Source organism: Drosophila eugracilis, unplaced genomic scaffold (assembly GCF_018153835.1).
Source record: "Drosophila eugracilis isolate 14026-0451.02 unplaced genomic scaffold, ASM1815383v1 contig_90, whole genome shotgun sequence".
NCBI classification, from domain to species: Eukaryota; Metazoa; Arthropoda; class Insecta; order Diptera; family Drosophilidae; genus Drosophila; species Drosophila eugracilis.
Window position 1 is genome coordinate 8,900,537 of NW_024573812.1, and position 25,314 is coordinate 8,925,850.

The 25,314-nt window shown below is 42.6% G+C and overlaps 4 protein-coding genes across 4 annotated transcripts; 3 read left to right on the top strand and 1 right to left on the bottom strand.

The window, feature by feature from the left end:
- The first annotated feature begins 1,208 nt into the window (after positions 1-1,208).
- LOC108112240 (kinesin-like protein Klp59C) lies at positions 1,209-3,651 on the top strand. The gene has a single exon (XM_017222061.2). It carries the CDS (start codon positions 1,367-1,369, stop codon positions 3,509-3,511), a length of 2,145 nt encoding a protein of 714 aa, XP_017077550.2. The 5' UTR covers positions 1,209-1,366; the 3' UTR covers positions 3,512-3,651.
- A 9,518-nt stretch (positions 3,652-13,169) lies between these two features.
- Positions 13,170-13,625, top strand: LOC108112413. Its single transcript, XM_017222254.2, has 2 exons — positions 13,170-13,282; positions 13,348-13,625. Exons 1-2 carry the CDS (start codon positions 13,183-13,185, stop codon positions 13,455-13,457), a joined length of 210 nt encoding a protein of 69 aa, XP_017077743.2. The 5' UTR covers positions 13,170-13,182; the 3' UTR covers positions 13,458-13,625.
- Positions 13,626-18,795: 5,170 nt separating this feature from the next.
- LOC108112412 (cuticle protein 16.5) lies at positions 18,796-19,249 on the bottom strand. Its single transcript, XM_017222253.2, has 2 exons — positions 19,187-19,249; positions 18,796-19,101 (listed from the first exon to the last, which is right to left on the bottom strand). The coding sequence occupies exons 1-2, from the start codon at positions 19,190-19,192 to the stop codon at positions 18,811-18,813; spliced, it is 297 nt and encodes a 98-aa protein (XP_017077742.2). The 5' UTR covers positions 19,193-19,249; the 3' UTR covers positions 18,796-18,810.
- A 1,548-nt stretch (positions 19,250-20,797) lies between these two features.
- LOC108112147 (RNA polymerase-associated protein CTR9 homolog) lies at positions 20,798-24,334 on the top strand. The gene is made up of 5 exons (XM_017221894.2): positions 20,798-20,875; positions 20,934-22,492; positions 22,552-22,768; positions 22,821-23,278; positions 23,337-24,334. The coding sequence occupies exons 1-5, from the start codon at positions 20,798-20,800 to the stop codon at positions 24,184-24,186; spliced, it is 3,162 nt and encodes a 1,053-aa protein (XP_017077383.2). The 3' UTR covers positions 24,187-24,334.
- The last annotated feature ends 980 nt before the right edge of the window (positions 24,335-25,314 follow it).

Consider the following 25,314-nt stretch of genomic DNA (forward strand, 5'->3'; position numbering starts at 1 on the left):
GAATTGTATGGTTGCCGTGTGGGTTTAGGTTTACTTCAGCGGATATTCGCATTTATGATGTCCTTGACTGCATCCAACCAGGCCATGTTATCCAATTGTGTTCTAATGCTGACAAATGGCCGAGGTCAAGTTGCCATAAATTCGGGACACCAAATGCCATTAGGTGGTCCGGCTGGCACTTTAAATGAAAATCGATACAGAGCCACGGCGTTTTCCCTGCTCATTATGGGCCACAAATGAACCGCACAAGCACACACAAGCACATCGGTACACTCACACACACCGGCAAACGCAAACAAACGGACGGAAATGAAACGGAAATTCTCATTTATGGCGCCCTTGACGCCATTTCCAGTTTGGTCTCTATCTATATGGCCCTGACAAGTTGGCACTGTTCGCTGATTTCTGATGCAGATTGCTATTGCAGGGCCTGATTGCAGCAGCCATGAGATTTATGGTCCATATACCCCATGCTGACCCAGTAACTGATACGAAACTAGACCAGATAGTATACTTTCCCCCATCTCATGTCCCAAAAAATTGTTCACCTTGAGGTTTCGTTTGCGGTTTTTGGGGCGGCCATTCAAGTGGCATTGCCGTAAATTAGTTTTTACACCTGACTGAGTGGGGAACAGCATGTTGTTTGATCCCTCGAAGGGTTTCCCCTTGAGTGCTCGTATTTTAATTGTCCTCCAATCACGAGTCTAGACAACAAAACGAGAGCTGCCTCAGCCGAGCTATTTATTTGTGGAATGTGCACGCTTGTGTAAATACAGAAAGGTCCTCTTTTCGGTTTATGACACACATATATATATATATATATAGGGAAGGGTGGGCAAATCTAATTTGAAAAGTACTAACCCGTAACGGAGCAAGGGCCATATATCAAAAGAAGCTGCTAACCCAAAACCAGGCAAGGCAAGGAATTTACGAGCCAACACCCCAAACATGTTAACCATAAAATTGTTCTCTGAATGGAAAGGGAAGTGCCTGCAGACCCACCTAGATTTACTTTAAGGAAGACCTTTAACTTTCTGTTGCCCCGATTGTCAACCCGTTCTCGGAAAAGTAGCTTTCCCGAAGTACTTCAAGGTTCGGCTTACCCTTTTATTTTTATAAAACCCGAAAATCCTAACAAGGAGGCTGTGTGTTAAGCATAAGAGTCAGAATTTATTAGATTATCAAACATCACACTCGACATTAAAGTACGGAGGCTACATCGGCCGGAGAAATTTTGTATAATCAATCGTTTGTGGCCAGGAAATTTCGTTAAGTTTTCTCAAGAAGAAGTCCTAAACCGGAATATTTTTATAAACTTTATACACACATTCTTCGAAGTGCAGGCCTCAGCCGAAGCCACCGAAATATGGATCGACTCAAGATTGGAGAGCAGTTGTTTTTCCAGAGAAGTGACGGACGTATCCATCCGGCGACTTGCGTAGCCAAGCATCCGGAACAGGAATCCGTAACTTGCGAATGGCACGAGGGCGCAGTGGTCAAGGGCAAAGAGGTGCCCCTTAGTGTTCTAATGGGGATTAATCATCATTTATTTGCAGAGGATCAACCGATTACAAAGGCCTCGATGATTCCGAGTCCCTCCGATGGATCATTAATTGCCAACCGCAGATCCGGTGCCGGAAATCCATTTATAGAGCGCATGAAAGCCATCAGTCAAGCCGCTGTGGGGAAGACTGACATTCCTACGGCGGGAAATCGTGAACAGGCTGGATCAAGTACATCTAGACTGTCATGCAAATCTAGTCTCCTCCAAGCTCGCAAGTCCCTAATCGCCAGCACGAATCAAAGCTGCTCCAATGTCGTGAAAGAGGTGAATCGCATGAAGGAGGAAAGGGAGAAGAGAAGGGCTCGCCAAGTGGTGCAGCAGCAGGAAAAGGATGCATGTCGTCGCAAGGACCCCAATAATCCCAACTGGGAGGTGGCGATGATGCTGCGTCAGTATCAAAAAACTTTGAAACTTGCTCCTCTGCGATCTTTGGATCCAAACTTAGGTGATGTTCAGCAAATAACAGTTTGTGTGCGAAAACGACCCTTGAGTCGGAAGGAAGAGAGCCAGAAGAACATGGACATCATCACAGTTCCCACTCCCGATACCTTGATAGTCCATGAGCAGCGATTCAAGGTGGACCTCACCAAGTACTTGGAACACCACACCTTCCGTTTCGATTACACCTTCGATGAGAAGTGCTCAAATACTCTGGTCTATGACCATACAGCTCGTCCGCTGATCAGGACCATGTTCGAGGGCGGTAATGCCACTTGCTTTGCTTACGGACAAACTGGCAGCGGTAAGACCCACACTATGGGCGGAGAGTTCTTCGGGAAGATTCAAGATTGCGGAACTGGCATCTATGCCATGGCAGCGCGGGATGTCTTCAACGAGATTTCGCATCCGGATTACAAGGAATTGGGGGTCGAGATCAAGTGCAGCTTCTTTGAGATATACGGCACCAAGGTATACGATCTCCTTGTTCCGAAAAAAGCACTCCTACGTGTCCTGGAGGATGGCAGACAGCAGGTTGTGGTGGTCGGTTTGACAGAGATGCCGGTGACCAAAGTGGAGGACGTTCTCAGACTGATTGAGCAGGGTAGCAAGGAGCGCATTTCTGGGCAGACTTCAGCAAACGCCAAGTCATCGCGTTCACATGCTGTCTTCCAAATAGCACTCCACATGCCCGACACCTTCGGTCCCTATGGCAAGTGCTCCTTTGTGGATTTGGCGGGTAATGAACGTGGAGCAGATACTCAGTCCGCCGATCGCCAAACTCGCATCGAGGGAGCCGAGATCAACAAATCCCTACTGGCCCTCAAGGAGTGCATTCGAGCGCTGAGCTTCCAGTCAAGTCACCTTCCCTTCCGTGGCTCCAAGCTAACCCAAGTGCTGAGGGACTCTTTCGTTGGTAGTAAGAAAAACAAGACCTGCATGATTGCCATGATATCGCCAACCATGAGCTGTGTGGAGAACACCCTCAACACTCTGCGGTATGCAGATAGGGTTAAGGAGCTAGTTGCCAAGGAGGGTGATGTTGGACAGGCTGCAGGCGGGTTTGAAGACAAGTCAATCGATCTCAACAATGAATCCGAGCCAGAAATGTTAGCCGGGGATGAGCCAGATGAGGAGGCACAAAATAATCAGAATTCTATATCCTCTGCGGAAACCAGTTCATATGTTCCGGACAACTCATTACTCGAACCAGACCTCAATAATCCGGAATATGTCCAAAGCTTATTGGGCCCTGTGGAAGTCAAAGAAGTGATTGATCTACACGAAACGTTAGTAGATTTCTTTGAGAACTTTTCGCGCAGTTTCCGGGAAATAAAAACGGAAGAAGAATTCCTGAGATACCTCCCGACATCAGATAATTTATTGGAGGAAGCTTTCCACTTGGTGAACGACTTAAGGGGCCTCATTGACCATTTCAACACTCAGGAACCCATTGGGAACATAATGAAAAGAAACGAGACTGATGGTATAGATGAGGACGATCCATAGATCTGAATGTCCTATCATCCACTAAAGCTAAAGTATCTGCATTTATTTTGTACCTCTCTGTATCTTTTCATTTGCGTTTTGGGGGACCCTCGAACGGTTCAAATTGCAATTCGATAAACAAGCAGTTAATGAAAATTCAACCACGATTCTAGTTTTTCTTTTTCACAGCCCCACACTGCTCTCAAGTTTCACTTGAACTCGCCGAGGTAAAATAAAAACTTTTCCCCTCTCCCACGGCGGACTTTTCTTTTTCCATGGCGCTTCCCAACTTGCTGTATGAGTTTCCACTGCTCGCTGATACAAATTTATGACCGTCCAAAGTGTAATCAACAACATGAGGCAAGCGAGTCGGTGGCGAACAAAAGAAACTGAACCTTTGGGGTGGATTTGTTAACTTGGTTAACTGGCAATATTCCGGGGATCATGTGTAACAGGTCGAAGAGAAGTTTCCGCAAGAAAAGTGAGAAAAAAACAGTGCTAAACTTTTCACTGCAATAAAGCAAAAAGTAAAGGTATCAAGTGAGTTATCAGGTATCAGTTTTTTTGGTTAAAAGAAGTTATATTGCTCTTTTTGAGTTTTTGTTAGGGTTTCCAGTGATTAAATAGGAGTTATATATGTTAAGTTTATTATGGTTTAACCTTTTAAAGCTTCGAAGAACTTTTCTTCATTTCATTTACTAGTTTTATTACCAGAAAAAGACATAAAAGCGTTATGGTGAGTAATAAATTCAGTCATCTAAGTACTTAGTTTTAGTTTTTCCCATACGTTTAAGGTTTAGTCATGTCAAAAGGAATTGAATGAATTATTGAAATAAAATTGTAAATAAATAACAACAACGGTAAATTTCATTAAAAATTGCTTGCAAATTGTTTACCGAGCCGTGAACTTGCTGGCTAAATTCTTGTTAAACTTTAAAGTGTCAACGTGGATGACGACAAACACGATGATGAGGAACGATGATGAAGCCAACCACAACCAGCTGTAGACAATTTCCTTTGCCCTCCGCCAAGCAGCCCGATTTCTTCTACCCAGGAAAATGTAAAATTTTCCCCCAGATGCTGAAAATTGCAACTAATTCCACGAGCTGTGGAAACTTTTACACAACTTGCCACACACACAGAGATAGAGAGAGATCTCTCATTTGGAAAACTTTAAAATTAGTTAAGTTCGAGCTGAGATATCCAATAATGCAGCCCCAAAATGTGAACAAACAAATTCATCTGCGACTCCGGCGGCAGTCTCTCTCTTTTCCACTTTGCTTACATTTGAATGGATTGGTTGGGCCTGGGAGTTTGGCTCTGGTCTGGTTTGGGGTTTTTCGGTTTCAGTTCGGGGCATATACTCGCACATATATTTGCATCAACTTTTCCTTTGATGTGGCCTCAAATTTGCGGCATATGTAAGACTACCCTCACAAACTTGATCCGAAAACTTTCAATCAAATTAGCCCAATGCAACGCACATTGCCTGGGGTTTGGTAAGGCGGTCTAGGGTTAAGCTCTATCAATAAAAATTTCATTTATATTTGGTCTACGTAATGGGAATTGATCAGTTTTACAAAATATTAAATCAATAAATTCAAATATTGCTCATTACACATACTGAATTGAAATTTAATCTTTATTTTTAACTTTTGTAAATGGTCCCTTGGTTAAGTTATGTAGTCACCAGTGCATCTCTTGCAGTTTCCATTTGGGTAATGACTGTTAATTATTTTGAGTTGGTCTAATGAGGAAGCCTCCGCGGGAGCATCTCCCCGAGATACTTTCTGCTCATTGTCTGTTTAAGCGGTTTTTTTAAGGGGAAAAGCGAAAGTGCAGCGCTGAATTTTAACGAAATTTATATGGAACAGCAGCAGCTGGGAAAGAAGTTAAAAGGACAATTTACCTCCTCCTTGTGGCAATCTCATTCCCTTATTTTGTGCTTTGCTTCTGTGCTGCTTCTTGGCTTGGAATGCATGAAAGGGAAAAGCACAAAAACATTTCCACGTTTTCCCTCAACTTTGTTGGTTTTTCTTAGTTGCCCTTCTTGCTCGCCTTTTCTTGTGGGTTTCGTTTTAAGCCAGGCCAAAAGCACTGCAATGCCAAAGAATTTAAGGGGACTGCGGCTGGCAAGAGGTAAGAGGGTAGGGGCAGTGGCTTGGTTTCAACTCGAAGCAAAACACTTAAGTTTTAACCCAAATTGTTGCCAACAAAGCGGTTTGTCTAACATTCTTTTTGAGAAAATTTTGTGAAAAAGTGTTTTCCAACAAGACCGAGACGCACACAACACACACCCGTATGTGTTTTCACGTACGTCTTCGCATATAAAGCCGTGAACATCCAAAGAGTAAACAAGGCATCCGAAGAGCTAAGGACCAGCCTTGGATCTGCCCCCAAAGCTAAGTAACAATAAACGTTGTTTAGGCGAGGGGTTTCCAAGAGGAAATGGCGGGGTTTTCTTAAGATTTTCTTGAGGCGAAAGCTAGTGCTGTTCAAAGAGTGGGCGGACTTTAGGGATATCAATGAAGGAAACAGTTCTTACGTGGGATTTGGACTGTCTTTTATTTGGCCAAGAACCGAAAATATTTTAGGGTTATATTTCTGTTGCCGAAAAGTGAAACATATCATGGAAGAAGTATTTAGCATTTAGGCATTACTTATTCTCCTTTTATTTCCATGGAATTTATAGATTGGGATATTTAATAAAAGTTAAAGTGTTGGGAATAATCTAATTTGAAGCTTTGTAAAGGACTTCGGACCAGGGGACTGTGCGATGTCAGTAATGGTCCACCAAGTCCAGTCCTTTGACAATCGTTGCGAATGCAAACGGCGTTTCGCACATTGGACCAACCAATATTTTCCGCTAGCCACCTTTAGTCAACCCTTTACACGCCCCCTTCTCCAGAAACCCCTTTGCAAGCCCCCGCGGGGTGTTAGCCATGTCTGATGTCTAATGTCTGGCCTGCCTGCCAGCGACATGTTGACCTTAAAAAACTTGACGTGTTCAAATGTTGCAAAACAACTCGAGGGCTTTCGACTTGAGCACTTTTTCAGTTCTGTTCACTGTTCGGTGTTCACTGTTCGGTTCGCTTTTGATGTGTGTGTGTGTGTAAGTGTGTTAGTGTGTGCTGCTCTCTCTCCCTTGCACATGCACATGCCATCTCCCTCCGACATTCTGTTTGACGCACATGAAGTGCCGCACTTGAAATATGCTTTTTTGCCTCTGGCCAAAAGGAAAAGCGGGAGGTGGGAGGTGTGGAAAATGTGTTTTGACAAGTGTCACTTATGCGTAGCTACTATGAAATATGCAAGCCCCCTTTTCCCTTTATATTCCCCTCTCTACCACGCGCTGTAATTGCAATCGAGCCAAATGCAAAAGGGGTGGACATACGGGGCGGATGAGCTATATATATAGCTGTGCTGTGATCAATGCCTTTATCGAGTGCTGACACACACACTCACGTACATTCACACCGACAGAGGGAAAGAGAGAGAGAGAGAGAGAGAGGGGTAGAGGGATAGAGACCTGGAAAAAGGATGTAATTAATTTGCACCGAAGGACTTTGGCAATGGCAATTTGAACGAACTATCAAATAAACATTGGGAGGTGGAATAGCATAGTTTAACGTAATACATATAACATTTTTTCGAGGGTTTGACGTAAACGAAAAATGTTTTTCTTGACATTCATAAAAAGTTATTGAACATTTATAAAAGGAAGTGCTATTGAGAAAAGCTACAGAAAATTCAAGAGGTTTGAGTTTCGCAAGTGCCTAAAACTATGCTTTGAAAATATTAACGTGGACTGAAAGAATATTAAAACATCGTAGCATAGTTTTAGGCATATCTGTAAATATGACTTGATTAATTGGTTTTGTTAGCCCAAACCCAGTTTTCACATCGAATAACTCCACTATATATATTAAAAGCCAAAGTTAAATAATATTCTTTAAGGATTATTAAGGCAATAATACAAAATTCGCCTGACTAATGAACGATAAGCGATGGCGTAAGAGCTCAAAGCATTTAAACCAAATCCAATGAAGTTCAAGCTAAGCTTTCTGCATTAGCACAGTGGTAACTTTATCGAGAAGGGTAAGCCACCTTATCTGCCCCCACGTAACCTTTTATTAAATCCATCCGCAGCCAATTGAAATCGCTCCCCAGTTCAGTTTTGTTTCTCCCCCGCAGAACGGCACTCCACAAATTACCAAACAAAACCCGAATCCCCCAGTGGAACCAACAAGTTTAGAGCCATATAGCCGGGCGCCCCCCTCGAAAGGCAGACGGACAGATAACTCGATGCTCAGACCATGGCATTTAATATGCGAACCTTTTTCGTGCTTAAATTTCACAAATAGAGAAGGAGAGAGCGCACAAAAGCCATTTGGTCCTCGAGGGACTTTGCTATAAATATTAAAGCAAAGCAGAACCAAATCCAGTGCAAGAGAATATTTAATATATATATTTTGATATGAATTTAAGACCGACAATTCCCTGGGCAGGTCAGCTCAGATCGCGGCCACTCGCGGCGTATACGTAATGCGCCCATTAATATTTAGGCCACGTTAAAGAGTCTGTTAAAAACTTTAAAGAAATGTTGGCTTAACTCGTTTCGAGCCTTAACTCCTTGCCGCAACCCAGACTGCTAGTCATTTGTCAGCGGGTTAAAGTTTTCACCAAACTGGAGCATTGCTCCGTTAATTAGCATTTTACCGCAATCAAATGGGGGGGAAAGCGCTGCCTTTCCCTTTTTGGCCACCACTGGCAAATGGGAAATGGCAATTGGAATGTAAACTGCGATAAATGCCAGGGGTTTTGCCATTCAGTATCTTGGCCATCTCCAGAGGAATTAACTCGACTATGCAAATGTGTAATTCAATTGCCTCTAATCATGAAATATTCCCGTCCAACCTAAGGGATTTTGCTTATTATTTTGGGTTTTCAATGGAAATAAATTAAGAGAGATTAAATGGTTAAGTTTTACTTGCCATTTTAAGGCCAAGGCAGCATTTTTAAGGACTTTTCTTATATTTAGCATACCTTCTTAAAAATACACGATAATCAAAGTTAAGTTTTATCTGAAATTCAAATTCCTTCTTTAGCTCTGTTTTTCTTGTCCTTTTAACGAATTCAATTTGCATTACAACTTAACAAATATTTAGCAAACCCATTTCTAATTTGCAATTTCAAGTGGTTCCGACAATTGCTGCAACTACTAAATATAATACCGCCCTTGCAGGAATTAGCATAGCAAACACTTTGTAGTGTCCCCATCCCCATCTAACCAATCTTCGGTGCAGCAATTTTCCTGCATAGTTTTTCACACCTGTTTTTTTGCGCTTTCCGGAGGCTTTTCCTCGTGCACAACGACATTCGGGTCAAATGCGTATAAATTTCCAAACCGAAAACACACTGGCACATTCCTGGATGTGTGGGGCTAAATGGTGAATAAGCAGGGGGCTGGGTGCTAACAACAGGGGGAGAGTTTTTCCTTTGGGGCAGCAAAATCAAAGGCAAACGCTGGAAATTGAGATCGAGAATGGCAAACGCTTAGGAGCAATTACAAATTCCGGTTCTGTCATCCTCGGCTCTGTCGAAGCGGAAGTCATTATCGTGGCAAACAAAACCAAATAGCGGGCAAAGGGGATAGGGGGTTAACCCCCCTTCTCGCCAATATCCCCGTTTCTTAGCCCTCCTGTTGCCCCCTGGCCAACCGCAGGAACAACAACTGTGACATGCCATTACATACATTTGCGACAACTTGGGTGGGATTGGGTTTTCTGGCTTTGATTGTACGTGTGGCTACGGGTTTTGTCCTCATTATCGAGTTAATTATGTGTGTGTGACCGTCTTTATCCGTGTTCCACTGTGTGTTTGTGTGCGAGAAGGTAATTACAGCAAGGCTCCATTGTTGGCCGAAATGGCAGGGAACTTCGCCTGTGGATTTCGGGGTTTTCTTGGCTCTCAGTTTGCTCTCCACCGATACTTGGAGGGTGTATGTGTGTAGCACTGAACCACCCATCCACCCCGAGTTTTCCACCTTTCGCTTCGATTGTAATTAATTTGCAAGGCGACTGCCCTAATGATGTGGTTGGTGGTCTATTTAAAGTGATGAATGTCTCCGACTAGCGAGTACACCTCAGCCTCTCATCTCCCAGCACATCGTTTTGCATGCCAAGCGATTTCTGGAATATGGCTCTAATATGTTAACCCATCATTTACACCAAATAATCTGGCTTTTCGCATCTGCTGTCCTTTTGCTCCAGCTGTCCCCCATCGTTTGGCTGAAAGACCCAACTCAATGCCCGCTATCCTGAAGGTTAATTACATTCATCCAGAACGCAACTGACCCCGCAGGACATTGACTTAATTTCCCAGGCGTTTGTTTTTCTTCTTCCTCGCTTTTCCCCGTATTTATCTTTTGCTTCTTTTTTGCTTTTAATTTTTTGTTAAACGCCTGGCAAATGGAAAAAATGGTGGAAAAGTCGAGACCAAAGTGCTGCCGGCAATTTCCTCTATCTATCTTTATTTTTTCGCCTCTCTGTAATGCTCGTTGAAGCGCCTAAATGGTAATTAAAAATTGTTGCATTGCCGCTCGAATGCGTCTGCTATTTATGTAGTTTGGGGCATTTCGTAATTTCTCGCCGACTTTCACAGAATTTAAGGTTCAATGGATTAAAATATTATGGCTGTGTTTCCTTGTGCTTGTTTTTGTGGATTGGTTTGTGTAGGTTTGGGAAATGCTTCTTTCATAGTTTGACTTTAAGGTGAAGTAAGACCTTGCATGACTTAGAATTTACAGTCTCTTCTAAAGATTTTCTTGTTTCTGCATGGAATGTAAGTTAGTCTTTAAGGTCTTCTTAGCCACTCTATCATGAAGTGTTTTATATCTCATTCTTACTGCGTGACAAAGTGTTTTAGCCTTAAAATCACAGTCAAAAACCTAAATAAAATATAGTGTACTGCAGTATTCCTAAGTTCTCTTGGAGTTTTGCACTTATTTCACTAAACTTATTTTGAAAAACTTAGCTACCTCCAATAAAACACTTTCAACTTCCCGTAGAACAAACTTCTTTCCCGTTTCGACTGTATTCCTGGACGTGTTGGCGCCACTTTACAGCCAAACACCTTGAAATGGTCTGCTAGAAACGGCCAAATCGAATGCATTGCCAAAATAAATTCTGATTTGACAGCAAATAATCGACAGTGGAAAGTTGGCAACTTCTGCGAGGTGTCAGCACGTTCCAAAGGGTTTAAAGCAAAAAACAAAAAACCATGAGTCTAGGGAAAAGTTGATTATGATGACGTTGGCAGCGTTTTGTAATGCCGCAGTAGTTGGCTTAATCCGGCAGTGGCAGCTGCAAATGTTGCAGTTGCATTCGCAGTGTCTGAAGTGGTCCGCATCCCTAATCCAAATCCTAATCCCCAGCCACGCAATTCAAAGGGGGCCAAAACCTCAGAATGTTTCGAAACATAAGGCACAAAGTTATGGGCGAGCTTTGTGTCCTTTTTGCAGTACTTTTCCGCATTTCCACTCATTTCCCCCTGCCCATTCAGGCATTGCGGGCTTAAATATTTAATTTCATTACGTCCCCACCCCACCCACACACACACACTCAAAGAAAATGTGTGGAAACGGAGGCGGGAGAGTGAGAGATATATCAAGCATTCATCATTCATTGAAAATGAAAGAAAAATGCTGAAGGAGCGGGAAATGTGAAGGCACTGGAAGAAAGGAAGCATTTATGTGGCTTTCTTTATGCGAGTACATGGCAGTATGGCAACCCACTTCTGCTCCTTCTCCTTTGACTTGACTTTTGCATCGTGAAATGCTTCGCTTTATTTTGCCCTGAGAGCTTGTTGGCCAAGCTGAAGAGCAGTGGGAAGCTCCTAGGGGAGCAGATTCCTGAATTACAATTACGAAATTGCTAATAACAAGTGAATGATGCTTTGACATCGTGCTCTTGAGATTCCTGACTTGCAGACATTGAAAGGAGTGACACAAATTTGATCTAATGTGTAATAGAGTAAGCATTTTCAATGGCTGTCGTTTTCTGCCACTTGTTTTAATTTGGCCTTATTTTCTAGATGTTTCTCAAGAGAGGGAGTTTCCTCACTGTTCAAATTTGATTTAAAAGTAATTAAAAACCGTGTTGGCTAAGAATAACATTCCGAATATCGTAATCAATCTTATAAGATGACTGACTGGAGACTTAAAAATGAAATTCCTAAATATTTCTACATATTAAATTATGATTTATAAGTCTGTTTTCTATTTTTACCTTTAGAATAAATAGGTTTAAGTTCGCCGCAACAGGAAGCCAAAAATCGTATCCGCCGGATATTGCTGTCATGTCAACGGAAGACCTAAAAAAACATCCAGAGGACTGCACCAAAATGCGGATTTCATACGCCGTCGTGGCATACATCTCTCTGTTTTTTTGGGGGAAATCGATTGCGTGGGCTCAAGGCAAGGATTGCACTTGATTTGCCCATAGCCTTTCCCCTTTTAACCCTAAAAAAAGTCACGAAATGTGCAACAAAACGAACGTTTTATATCCTTTGTATTTTGCTTTGGGCGCCGGCAATAATTTTGTCAATAATATTTGTTTGTTTTGGCCATAAATGCAAGTTTGGTTTTTATTAGTGCCTCTGCCGGTTTCCTTTATTCCGGCGTGTCAATGGCAGCTAAGGGATTAGGGAAAGGAAGGGGTCTTGGGCATCGGGAAATGGTGCTTCCCTGATATTGATATACTAGCTAAAGTCATGCAATGCGGCAAATGATAAACAGCAACGCCTTCAATAACAGTTACAATTGCCAAAGACAGGGGCGGGTGTCAGCGGGGCAGGTGAAAGACAGGTGAATGGGAATTAGGAGTTTGGGGGGGAATGAGGTGAGTGCTTCTATAAATAGATGTCTCAATGAAATTCTATCGATTCATGAAATTGAAAGTGAAATTTAAGACAGGAGTTAAGAGGTAAAAGAAAGACGGGAGCTGCATGGTGGAGTCTATCGACTATCAGATACCTATTACTCTTTCAGAAATTAATTCAAATTAATTCTTAGGATATACTCGTATAAAGATTCCATTGTGTTATAGCTCTAGAGATATCTATATTACCCCAAGGTAGGCCGAGTGAAAAAGTAAAGAGAACCTTTTTGAATTTCTACATTTAGTATCTTAACAAAATTTAACTTAACACTAAAGATTCCTACATTGGCTTGATAAAAGAGTAAACAAACAAATTCTGAATGTAAACTTCTATATCTATCAGATTTCCTATCAAAAAGTTGTAATCCCAACAAGCCTTCTTATCATTTTTCCAACTGCCAGTTAATTCCAAGTCAATAATCTTATCAGCAAACGCTTTCTTCATTTAAATTTTAATATTCCCCATATCTATCCCATAAAAGAAGTAAAGTCCAGTCCATTACCAAATGGCCAAGCTGCTTTTTGAATGCAAGTTCTATGAGCAATTCACTTAGTGATAAAACCCCTTTGGATAGCAAAACAGCTGTTGAGAGTAGCCACTCGAGCTGGGTACAGTAAAGTAAAGTGAATGGGAGCCAGTGCCAGACGAACTATTCAACGGAACAGTAAAGTTTTTATAGACAATGACCGACCGTGAGAACTTTACAGCTCCAGGAGGTACGGGCATTCACTCTAGAAACTGCAGCGGTATAGATGATAAGTGATTCTCGTTTAGTGTCCAAGGAGGAGCAGGCCCATAACAATCTGATGATGGTAATAGCCACCTTGACATGGCTGATGCTGAGCTGTTTAAGTGAGATATTCAATGAGAGGGAAATATTTTTAAATATAAAAAACCCCAATAATATTCTTGGCCAGCTCTCTTGATTTACTGCTGCAATTACTGGCAAATTTTGAGACCACATTCCCACAGAAACAGAGAAGAGTCCGAACGGCAGGAGAGCGTTCTGCTAACAGTGCATGATTAGCCGGGGAAATGCATGGAAAATTCATATCAAAGCAGCCGGAGGAGATGAAGGACGAAGGCCAACAGCTGTCGGCGATCATCCTTGGGCCTTGACACTGGCCATATGCCTCTGTGCAGCAGCTTTCATTTCCATTTTCCATTTCCCATTTCCCATTTCCGTTTCCGCTAAGTTAATTCCACACGACAACAGAAAAACAAAAATGAAACCCTACAAAAACGGAAAATTCCATGTGTTGCTATTTTCCTCCTCCTCCTTTCTCCCTTTTTTTATCCGCGTATCTCCCTTCTGCGCTTCTTGCCGTTTAGTTTCTATTCGCTCCTGCCATTTTCCTTTGCCAAAAAATATTTTATTTCCCTTGGCTGCCAGGCAACTCGGGCCAGCAAAGAGCGGAGGCAGCCGTCCTGAGATATTTGCAGCCTGAGTTTTCATTTCTTTGGCTGGAAAAGTGAAAAGCATCTTTTATGCAAATTTTAGCAGGTGGGTAGTAAGCGGGGGCGTTTCTGGCTGACGGGCGTGGCAGGCATGGCAGGCCGGAGCTAACATGACTTCCGCTCCTTAACTGGCTTAATGTTGCTCCGGCAAAGAGAAAAGAGTTCAACAAAAGGTAAAGTCTAAAGGGAAACTCAGAAATGGCAAAAAATTATTAGATTAAAGCTGAGCAAGAGCGTAGGAGGGTTAGACGTAATGAGATACCTTTGAAGTACTTTAAATCTTATTTTACGTTGAGAAATGCTATTAAATTTCAGGAAAAAGCAGATATGACCTTAAAGAGTTAAAGAATTTACTTTTACAAAGACAAAAAGTTAATGAAAGGCCTTTCACCTATGTCTTTCTGATCCTTACTTACGATTTAATAAATAACTAACTTCGCCTTCAAAACACCATTTAAAAAGGGATAATAAGTTAAGCCTTCATTTATAAACTTTTCCGTTCGCTGCGTTCTACCAATTTTCCGGCAACAAAACTGAAAACGAAAACCGCAACAATTATCCGTAACCCGTTTACGGTGGCACACATCATTACCGTTCACCACCAAAGAGCTCCTTCTTCTTCCCAAAGTCTCAACCTTTAAAATTTCGCCAGACCGAAATCGATTTGCCGAGAGCCTCGACAAAGCCTTTATCACATAACTCAGGCCAAAGCCGAACTGGAGTTGACTTCACAATCAGCTGTCGCAAGGGGGAAATGCGGAAAATGTGCGAGAGTGGGGAAGAGGTAGACTCTTGAGAAAAGTTTTTGCCGGCACCAAATCAAATGCCGATTATCGCCCAGTTAGTTGCACTCACAAAGGAAACCGGGGAATCCGTTGAATTGAGAGCCGTAGTCACAGTCGGAATGGTAGCTCCAATTCGTGGCCTGGCACCAAATGTGGTTCCCTCCCAGCCACTCCTGCTCCTGGCTTGGCAACCCTCTCCTTTTGCGGGAAACCTACGACTGTTCACTCATTATCGGCGTGTTTGTTTTATGAAGGTCGTTTCCAACAGCCCGCACAAAAGGATTCGGGCCACGCACGCACAGACATCGCCAGTGTCGTCACCCCATTCCTCGGCCCACTACCCGTCCCCGGCTCTATTACCTCCCCCGACTACCTGCCGTCAGCACCCAAAGATCTCTGAATGCTTCTGACAACGCTCACTGAGAAAAAAAGGTTTTCAATTCGTGGTAAAAACTCAAAAAAATATCTTTGAAGTGTTGAGAAGGCATTACAAATTTCAAGATTTTATCTTACTAAATGAATGTAAAATATTCATTCATTCAAGGCTCTAGCAGTCTGTAATATCTGGTTTAAGAATATATTTTTGAGTACAAAGAGGGTAAAAGAGGCTGAGTGGAAGCATTGTTCTGAATCCTCTTAAATAGTTTTTCATTTCATACCCTTTTCAAGGCAAATACCTCCGAAAGTTCCTAAGGTATTTGAAATATTTTGTTAAAGTAACCCCCTATTTGAGGGCACAGTTTTCCCCTGTGTTTCGGCTGCCATATTTGCCATTGTTATCTGCCTGCCTTTCTGTTCTGTTGCTTCTTCATCTGCTTTTCCTCTATCCGCTTTTCCTCCAGTTTTCCGAATCCCTTCCCGGCTTTGTTTCCTTCCCCTTCTCTCTGGCCTCTTCAGTTGACACTTTGCGTTATTGTTGACTGGTCCATCTCGGTGATATCTTTGATAAATCTCGGCTTTTGCTTGTCCAAGTAACCAAAAATTTGTCTTAACTTTAGCAAGTGCTAATAGCAAACACAGGGAGCGGAATGATGGGGGAAAATCGGGTGAAAAGGAGCCAAAATCCAGCTCAAGTTCATCATAATTGCTTATGACGATGAGTCGAGGGAAATCTGTTTCCCAAGCCTTCCTTCTCTCCGGTTGACTTGGAGGCTGCGCATTAAATTATTTCTCATTATTGACAGTTTATCAAATTGATTTAACAAACCGCCCACCAGCACCATTGTTTTCGCCTCGATTTCCCCCCGCTTTACCAGCGTTTTCCCCCTTTTAGCCAAGTTAAGTGTTCGTGATAAATGTTATGGTTGTTTGCTAGCTTCTTTTCCGGACACCCCTTCTCGTTTTCCCCGCGCTATCTAAGCTTTAATGTGCTTTTGTTGCCTTAACTTGTAGTGTAGTGTGTGTGTGTGGAATTTATGTAATGCCCAAAGTTGAAGCATACTTTTGGGCTGTTTACTTAATGTTTCTACTGCTGCTTTCAGCCACTCTCAACATTTTTAGTTAATTTTAGTTTGTTTGCTCAGGAAAGTGTACGTACACTCAAGTTGGCTAAATGTTTTATTAATTTAAGCGCAAAGCTGGGCGGAAAAGCAAAAGTTTTCATTTTATGGATTCTAACATGAAATAGGAATTCCGGTTCATTTGAGCACAAGGATGCCAAGTCACTGCAAAGCATGTTTTATGCATTGCAAGTTTAAAGAGTTGATGAAAACTAGAATGAAAAGGAATACTTTTGCCATCTTATGAAATAATTTATATGTAAGTATTTTAAACAGGTGCATGGGTGGAGTATTATATTAGCATTCATAATCAGGAAGCTGCACAAATTTCTAGAGATTTTACACACTTTTCTTATTTTCTTGGAAATTTTAAACCTTGTTACTTACTACCTCTAGGGTAGGGAATAATAATGTTCAATATTTAATATAAAATTGACTTATTAGTCGATAACTCCAGCAGGTAACCTAATCTGCTGCTGGAATTATGAATCAAAAGGCAACTTATACCTCTTCAGTGGCAATATATACATAATTTCCGTGCCAAGAAATATAAAATAATAATGCAGCTGAGTTATATTCTCAGCACTTTTCCGCTTTCCTCGTTTTTTCCTCGAATTCAGCAGGATACTTGAGGATGCTGCAACTGAAATCGAATAGAATAATAAGGAGAAAGCTGCTTTTACCAAGTGGTTATAATCCGATATACATTTCCCCTTTCTGCATCGGCAAGGAAGTTGTTTGTTATATATATTTCGTGTGCTCACAATATTGTTGTATTGTTGTCCTTCCCATTGTAATTAAGCCCATGCCAGGATGGAGTGCATATCAAACACGTCCTGGGGCATTTGGCTGCGTCTCAAGTGGCAGGAAAACGGGAGAATCTGGACGGGGAGAGAGCGCTTCTGGTTTCCCTTTGTCTTGCTGAAAATGCCATTGACAATGGCGACTTGTGCCAGGATTGTCACGTCCTTGTCTAAAGTAAAAAGAACAAAAAACTGGAAATAAAAACAGCCAACAGAGAAACAAGCCGGAGCCTGACGTCTGAAGTGCCAATGCACAAAATTACCTAGATTAAATCCGTCGTCTTTTATATCCGACTGATTCCAGGCAATTTGTTTGTTTGTTTTCCATAACAGTAGAACAAATAATCGCTCCTTAGCTCGTTTACCCTGGTCACTTAATTGCCGACAATGCTTGCCATCCATAATTTATGCAATATTTTCCCCATTTTCCCCACCGTCCACCGACCATCCAAAACAAATCTCTAATTTGTCTGTTGACGTTTAAATAATTTATTTGCCCAGTCAATGGCTGAAAGATCCAGTTTAAAGAGGTAGATACTGGGTATTTGTATATTTTCGAAATGTCATTGGCAAATGGTTAATTAAATATTTACCAGGACAAACTGTAGTAAATTGTTGATTAATTATTTAGAATTTTCAACTGGAAGTCAAAGCACTCGGCTTCCCTGTTCGTAGATGAAATGGTATCTAGATTTCGCAACTTTCGACTCCTGCTTGTTGCTGTTTTTGCCAAAAACTTTCTAAAGTTTTCCCACCCACCACACACACACACACACACACACAGGCTTCTGATTTTTCGACATGCCAACACTTGTTTTTCGTCTGAGGTCTAAGTGATTTAGGCTAAAGCTAAACTTTTTCCCCGGAAATGTAGCGGGGAAAACTTTTGTTGTTCTGCATAATCGTCTGTCGGAAGTGTATCGAGAAAGGGGAGCAGTTTTCCCGACAAAAAATAAGGTTTTCGCTGGGCTATAAGTGCATTACCAAACAATCAATAAATCCGCCCGGACATGGGAGTACTCAACTCCAGGAGTTGGCTCAAAGTCCTGCCTGTGGTCCATGTTTATGGGTCGCCTATGTTGGGGATTATAACTAAATATATTCTTGACTGCCTGAGGAGTGTGTGTGTGTGTTAGCCACGTGCCTGAACATGGCACAATCCCAGCCGAGTCAAGTCGTAATTCATTTGCATAACATTAACGGGCGGGTGGATGCCATAACATGAACCACATGCCAGGCTCCGAACTGGGCCAGCAAGCAAGTTTAAATAAAATATGTATGCCGACGAATTAACCTTAAACACTTTGGGGGAATTCAGGTGCTGAGCAGAAGCATGAATCCAGAAGGTCCTGACCACTTCATTGGCTCATCTAGGCACTAAAACAGGCGTTATCCTTTCTGCATTAAGTTAGTATGTTTAAACTATTACTAAGTGGAAGTTTGGGGGCTGAACTTGGGAATATTTGTACGAAGTTAAGTGAGGCGAAAATGATTCCTCTTTCTTTGATTAATAACCAAACGAGTAACAATTACTTTACTACTTACTTTCCTCTCTAAATGCCTTCTTCACTTTTCCAGTTTCATTTTCGGTTATTTATTTTCTTACAAAATGTACCTAAAATCGATTTAATATTATTTCTTCTTATTAAATCGCATCATTTCTTATTTTAAATGCAAACTAAACTTATATTCTTTTTATATTTAATAAATTTCCTTATCTTTTTCCTGTGTTTCCCCAAAACATTCCCAAAATAGATTTTCATGAATTCACAGCTTTATTTCTTGGTAAATCGTAGACAAAAGTAGAGACATATCATTTGATCGATCTGAACACTTTACTTCTTGAGCAGAGTGGAGACGACGGCGGGTGCGGCGTAGGCGGAGTACACGGAAGGTGCGGCCACATAGGAGGAGGAGTAGACGGAGGGGGCGGCGTAGACCGACGGGGCGGCGTAAACGGAGGGAGCAGCGTAAGCGGAGTAGGAACGAGGAATGGCAGCAGAGTAAGTGGCAACAGGAGCGGCTGCGGCATAAGTCAGGGCCGGAGCAGCGGCATAGGTGGCCACGGCGGGTGCCACAACATGAGCCTGGGCAGCGGCGATGAAGAGAGCCAAGCAGATGAGGAACTAGAGGGGAATCAAGAAATGATTTTGAAAATTATTACTTTTTTCAAAACAAACTTCAGGATATTTTTGTCCCAAGTTCTCTTACTTTCATGTTGATTGTTGGTTTTGTGTTTGGGTTCTACGAACGTTCTCAGAGACTGGAAGTGCGTTGACTGATGCCATTCCCATCTCGAAGCCAAGTATTTATACCCCTCTGAGAACCAGATGAGAAGAACAAGTTGGCCAAAACAACGACATGCGGATGTGGAATTGGTAGCTAATCCGGGCAAACCATATCGAATGGATTAGCATTGTTCAGCAGAATGTTTGTTTATTTTTACACTCCGTCAACAAACCGACAATTGGCCAAAGTAGAGGGACACGTCGACTGACAAACTGACAAACTGACGGACTGACAGTAATGAGAGCTCGATTGTTTGCCTGCACCTTTTGGGTCAAGTTTGGTGACAAGCAAAAAATGCGAGTAAAAACCTTTGATAATCGAGTCGAAGCGGAGTCATGAAATAATTGCGCTCAAACTGAAAACGTAAGTGGATAGCAATCAGTGTGATTTACGTCATCGAAGTGATTTTATATCGAAGCCCTGCCATTGACATTGAAACAGGCTATTGACGGTGTAAGGTTAATATTAAAGGTGATTGGTGTAATTTTTTAACTTTGTGGATTAATAAACGAATTTTGGTGAGTTTATATTGTTATTTTTATAAAATTTGTTGTTAATTTAGTATCAGTATCAGCGCTCTAATAAATATGTTTAAAATTAAAAAAACAAAATTTCCAAAAAGGAATTTTGGATTTATTCTTTCTTTTTATACCCGTTACTCGTAGAGTAAAAAGTATGTAAAAGGTAGAAGAAAGTGGTTCCGAAAGTATATATACTCTTGATCAGGATCAATAGCGAAGTCGAATAAGCCATGCCCGTCTGTCCGTCTGTCCATCCGTCCGTCCGTCTGAACGCTGAGATCTCAGGAACTATAAGAGATAAAAAGTTGAGATTAAGCAGGCAGATTCTTTCGGTCCCTACGCAGCGCATGTTTGTTACAGCATCCTGCCAAGCTCAGTATAACGCCCACAAATAACGGAAGAAAAATCTTTGTATAATCTTGAGATGCCAGCGCATCTTATGGTGGTACCATTATCCGGCCACACGCACTCGTACGCCCACCAAGCTCGAGAGACGGTTTTCGCATATTGTTGTAAAGCTGAAATCTCGGTAACTATAAGTGATAGAAAGTTCGGATTAAGTATGTAGGTTTTTATCTATCCACGCCCACCCTAAAACCCATAAAACCCGGAAAATCAAAAATGCAAAAATCTCGGAAACTATAAGAGCTAGAAAGTTGTGCTCTACTCTAACACCGTGCGCCCTCTCTAACACCGACAAACCGCTGAAAACTGTGCCGTTCATAATTTTATAATGAATGTCTTCGTTTGACCTTGTATAACATATTTTTGTCAATATCTATCGATTTACCAAAGATAATTTGTCTCTCGACTATAGCGTTTCTTCTTGTTCTTTTTCGATTTGATTTTTATCCTGCAGGGATAATGTACATTTTTCTTGGCAGTTTTTAGAACCAAAACGTTATCGTGGCAACTCTTTTTTAGTATTTGCTTAGAGTTAGTCAATCCTAATCCTACTTGTCACTGAGAATTACTATTTTATTTCGACAGTTTCGGGTGTTCATAAAGAAAAATGGATGTGGCTGGTGTATCGGCGGAGACTTTTCCCGCTTTGGAGCGATTACTATTACGCGATTGTATTGAAAGAGCTGTAAGATTTTCCCGTAACAAGTAATGCAAAGGTTTATTTAATTAATTTTAATATTTAGCTGGGCTACTACTCGCAGAATCGCAAAGATTTATTCGTCAGGTTCCTGGAGTCAGGTATCACAAAATGCCAAAGAAGGTATAATGCCTACGAAAATGACATAGGCCGGGCTTATATCCTGCTGGCTGCGTATTTCACCAAAGTGGCCTACGGGGAATTGGGCAAACGCCGTGCGGCGGCACAGGCCAAGGTAATGAACTTGTTCAAAACTCTGGACGGCTATCAGCGGTCTGGCGATCGTCAACTGCAGATAGTGAAGGGATTCGCCTTGATGTTATCCAGCGGCGGAGCACAAGACGCGGATGCCCAGTTTGTTAGTGTTCTCAGGCAGATGCCCAATAATATTTTGGCTCTGATTGGACGCGGGTGCTTGGCCTTCAACCGAGGAGATTACATTGCGGCCTTGGGTTACTTTAAGAGCGTTTTGATGGCCCAGCCTCAAGGACCCGCCGATGTTCGTGTCGGTATTGGCCACTGTTTCCTGAAGATGGGCGAACTAGACAGTGCCCGTCGTTCGTTTGAGATGGCTCTGGGTAATAATAGTCGGTGCATAAATGCGATTCTCGACATGGCCATATTGAAATTGAACCAAGGCGATAAACAGGCCTATCAGGATGGCATAAATCTGTTGAATGCGGCCTACGAATTAGACCAATCCCATCCGGTGGTCCTGAGCATTCTGGCCACCCATTGCTATTTTTCCAATAATCACGATAAGGTCATGGAGTTGGCTGGAAATGCATATAGGTTCTCCGACATTCCGCTGGTGATGTCGCAGAATTCCTTCAATATGGCCAGGATTTTACATGCAACCGGCGAACTCGGCCAGGCCATGAATTACTACATTATATCAAACAAATTGGCCCCCGATGACTACGTTCTGCCCCTGATGGGACTGGCACAACTGTTCGTCAGAGACGAAGAATTCGATAGAGCCAAGAACCTTTTGGAAAAATTCCTCCAGGTACAGCCCAACGAGCCGAGTGTAATGCGGCTGTTGGCCAAAATTTATCTCATAGAAAGATCCCCGGGACAAATCGATAAGGCCATTGAGATGCTGTCCGAGGTGGTGAAAAAGAAAGCCTCAAGTCGCCAGGACTTCGATAGCAGGCTAAGTCTGGCCTTTGCCTATGAGCAAAAGGGCGAATGGACCGAGGCCGTTAATGCATACCGCCAGGCCATGAGTGCTTACTCGAGTCTGGGAGAAGAGGTCCCGATTGAGTGGCTCAATAATCTGGCAGCCACTGAATTGTCAGCCAAAATGCCTGACCAGGCCCTGGAAACCCTTAAATTGGCCTACTCAAAATGTAGGGCCATGACGGGCGAGCACCAATTGACAAACTTGCTCACCATACGTTTCAACCATGGTCGGATCATGGAAGATCTCCATAGGTATGATCAGGCCGAGATTCTTTACAAGAAAATACTCATTGAGTTTCCGGACTATTGCGATTGCTTCCTGAGACTGGGGGTGATGGCCATGCGCCAGAATAAGCTGCATTTAGCCGTCGATTACTTCAAAAATGCCCTGAAGGCGGATGAACATAACTTGACAGTCAGGTGAGTGATTTCTTTCTTAATTGCTTAAGATTTGCCTTTCAAATTGTCAAATTTTTCAGATCTTACTTGGCCGACTGCTATATGAAAATGAATCTCAACAACTTTACTTTGTCCAACTACAATTTGATTCTGCGTGAGTCTAAGAAAAGCCAGGATAACTACGTCTTGACGGCTTTGGGCAATTTCTGCCTGAAAAAATTACATAACTACTTGAGTAGAGGCGAGAAGACTTTGGTCAAAGTCCAGCAGAAGAAAGCCATGAATTACTACGGGAAGGTAAAGTAAATATAATGAATTCCGAAACTAAAACTTGATCGTAAAATTGCAGGTTCTCGCTAGCAGTCCGCGGAACTTGTGGGCAGCCAATGGACTGGGAGCAGCCCTAAGCAGCTGCGGTAATCTTGAAGCTGGTGGAGCTATCTTTAGGCAAATCGTCGAAGCGGGTAACGAGTGTCCACCCGCTATTCTGAATTCGGCTCACATAGCCCTGGCCCAGGGCCAATTCAAGCAGGCCATTCAGACCTATAAGCAGTGCCTGAAGGAGTTCTTACCGGAAAATAGTGTGGACGTCATGCATTACTTAGCAAGGGCATTGTACGGCGAAGGAAAAACCAATGAGGCGAAGCTGTGGCTGCTTAAGGCCCGTCACTTGACCCCCCAAGATCCTTTCGTTGTCTACAATCTGGCACTTGCTATTAAGGAGGATGCAAAGCGGGTATTGGCTCTTCCCCGACCCGAATTGAATGATCTCATTAAGGCCGATCTTGAACTTAAGGTGGCAGCCAAGTGAGTTTAATGAAGACAGTACTATTAAGAAATCAGATTATAAGTTTACATTTTCCAGGATCTTTCACCAGCTGCCTCAGGAAGAACTTACAATCCCAACGCATTATGCTTTTAAGGGGGGCAATGAGTGCAAAATACTGTCGAACAAATTGGGAGAACAGCTGCTCCTAGTGCGGGATCTAATGTTGTCGAACGAGGACCGCGCCCGTTTGCAGAAGCAGCAGTTCCTGGCCCACCAGCACCAGCTCCAGGAGCAGCGTTTGCAGAGTCAGGAGCAGCAGCGTGTGATGCGCGAGAACCAGATGGCCCAGCGGAAGGAAATCCTGGCACGCACTAAGAAAATCATAGTGGAACCCTTGAAGTCTGAGCCATCCAAAAAGGCACCAACTAAGGGTAAAGGCAAGGGACGTGGTAAGAAGAACCAGAAGGACGTTGATGATGATTCGGACCAGGAAGCTGCTCAAGTTCCAAAGCGTGGCTTGAAGCGTAAGAAAGTTACTTTTGCGGACTCGGATGATGACTGCAAAAAGCGTAAGAAGCCCAAGAAACCCCGCAAGAAAACGGAGCCCAAGGTGGTCGAGAGTGTTACGTCTAAAAAGTACACGTCAAAGGAATTCATAGATACAGAATCGTCAGACAGCGATGAGGTAAATGACAAGATGCGCGATCTGCCAGACTGCACGACCCAAAATCCTCTCAAGAAAGCGGTGGAGAATACTTCGTATAAAAATGTCAAGGCAAAGGATTTTATAGATTCAGATGATGACAGTGATCACAGTGATGACAGTGATGACAGCGATGAGGAAAATGACAAGATACGAGATCTTGCAGCCGCCGGGAAAAAGACAGGGAATTTGGGCTCAGATTTGGAACTCAGTTCCGATGAGGACTCTGAGTTATCTTTGTAGATGAACAACATCCAAAATGGTAGCCTCAGAGATAAGAAAATGAAAGAAGTTACTCTTTAATATAAATAAACTAAGCATACCAGGGCTTAAGTTTGATATACCCATCTAAACTTACCTGGTTGCCTTATTACCTTTTCAGTTTGATTAATAATCAAAAAGCTGTTAATGAACTTACACATTTCATGGAATTCCAAGCAAGTTTTTCTGTGGCAAACACAAATGATTCATTCAATTTGCTGCTACACGGAATGTGTCTGTTTTCCTCTGGGGAGCTGAGTAGAAAGTTGGCTCCCATGGAAGGCAACACCACACATGTTCATTTGAATGCCGACTCATGTCGAAGTGGCCGCAGGACATTGGTGTCCTGCTCGAATTACGCATCTACTTGACTGGCACTTTGTAACTGTCAGGGAATCTAACGAGCCAAGCCAAAACAAGTCGAATTGAGTTCAACCGAAAGTTAAATATTTGTTAGGCAAACGCGAAAAATGATTCGTGAATGGGTGGGTAGGAGGAGGCGTAGGCTCATTAATATCAATTTATGAGCTGAGACACGAAATTAGTCTGTGACAAGTTTCGCCGCAGGATGTGGACAAACAAACAAGCGCCCATATCCTTCCACACATCCATCCATCCATCCATCCTTCTATCCTGCACCACTCCACAGGCACTCACACATGTCGTTGCTTTGTTTTCGGTTCGGGTGATGGTGATGGTGCTGGCGGTTTGGTTGTGGGGGTGGTCCTTCAGGGTCTGGGTCTCTGGGTGGTTGAGTGGTTTTTGGGCTTCGTCTGGGGTTGCGTTAATTAATTCCAAAAGTGTATTGCGTGTCCTGCCAAAAGGACAAATATGCGTACACGACTCATGTCCTGTGGTGAAATGGGCTTGTTACGAGTGTCTCTGGTATGCTCCGGCCCCCCCTCTCACTGGCCGCAAATTATGAAAAATATTTCCAAATAAATCAGGGAAAACGAGCTGTCCGAGCTGACTGCAAGGGAAAGTCAGAGAATTTTTATTTTGGTCAGGGATTTTCCAGCATTTTCCACTCCATCCGGCTGACTCACGAGTTTTGATTTTCCTGCAAATATTTATCCCTCCCCCCTCGGTTGGTTTAAACACAAAAACTGG

Bases quoted from the DNA above. Each gene is read 5' to 3' on its own strand.
- LOC108112240 (XM_017222061.2), top strand. From the start codon at position 1,367: ATGGATCGACTCAAGATTGGAGAGCAGTTGTTTTTCCAGAGAAGTGAC.
- LOC108112413 (XM_017222254.2), top strand. From the start codon at position 13,183: ATGATAAGTGATTCTCGTTTAGTGTCCAAGGAGGAGCAGGCCCATAAC. The intron at 13,283-13,347 runs GTGAGATATTCA...ATTCTTGGCCAG, and splicing joins GCTGATGCTGAGCTGTTTAA to CTCTCTTGATTTACTGCTGC.
- LOC108112147 (XM_017221894.2), top strand. From the start codon at position 20,798: ATGGATGTGGCTGGTGTATCGGCGGAGACTTTTCCCGCTTTGGAGCGA. The intron at 22,769-22,820 runs GTAAAGTAAATA...GTAAAATTGCAG, and splicing joins CCATGAATTACTACGGGAAG to GTTCTCGCTAGCAGTCCGCG. The intron at 23,279-23,336 runs GTGAGTTTAATG...TACATTTTCCAG, and splicing joins GAACTTAAGGTGGCAGCCAA to GATCTTTCACCAGCTGCCTC.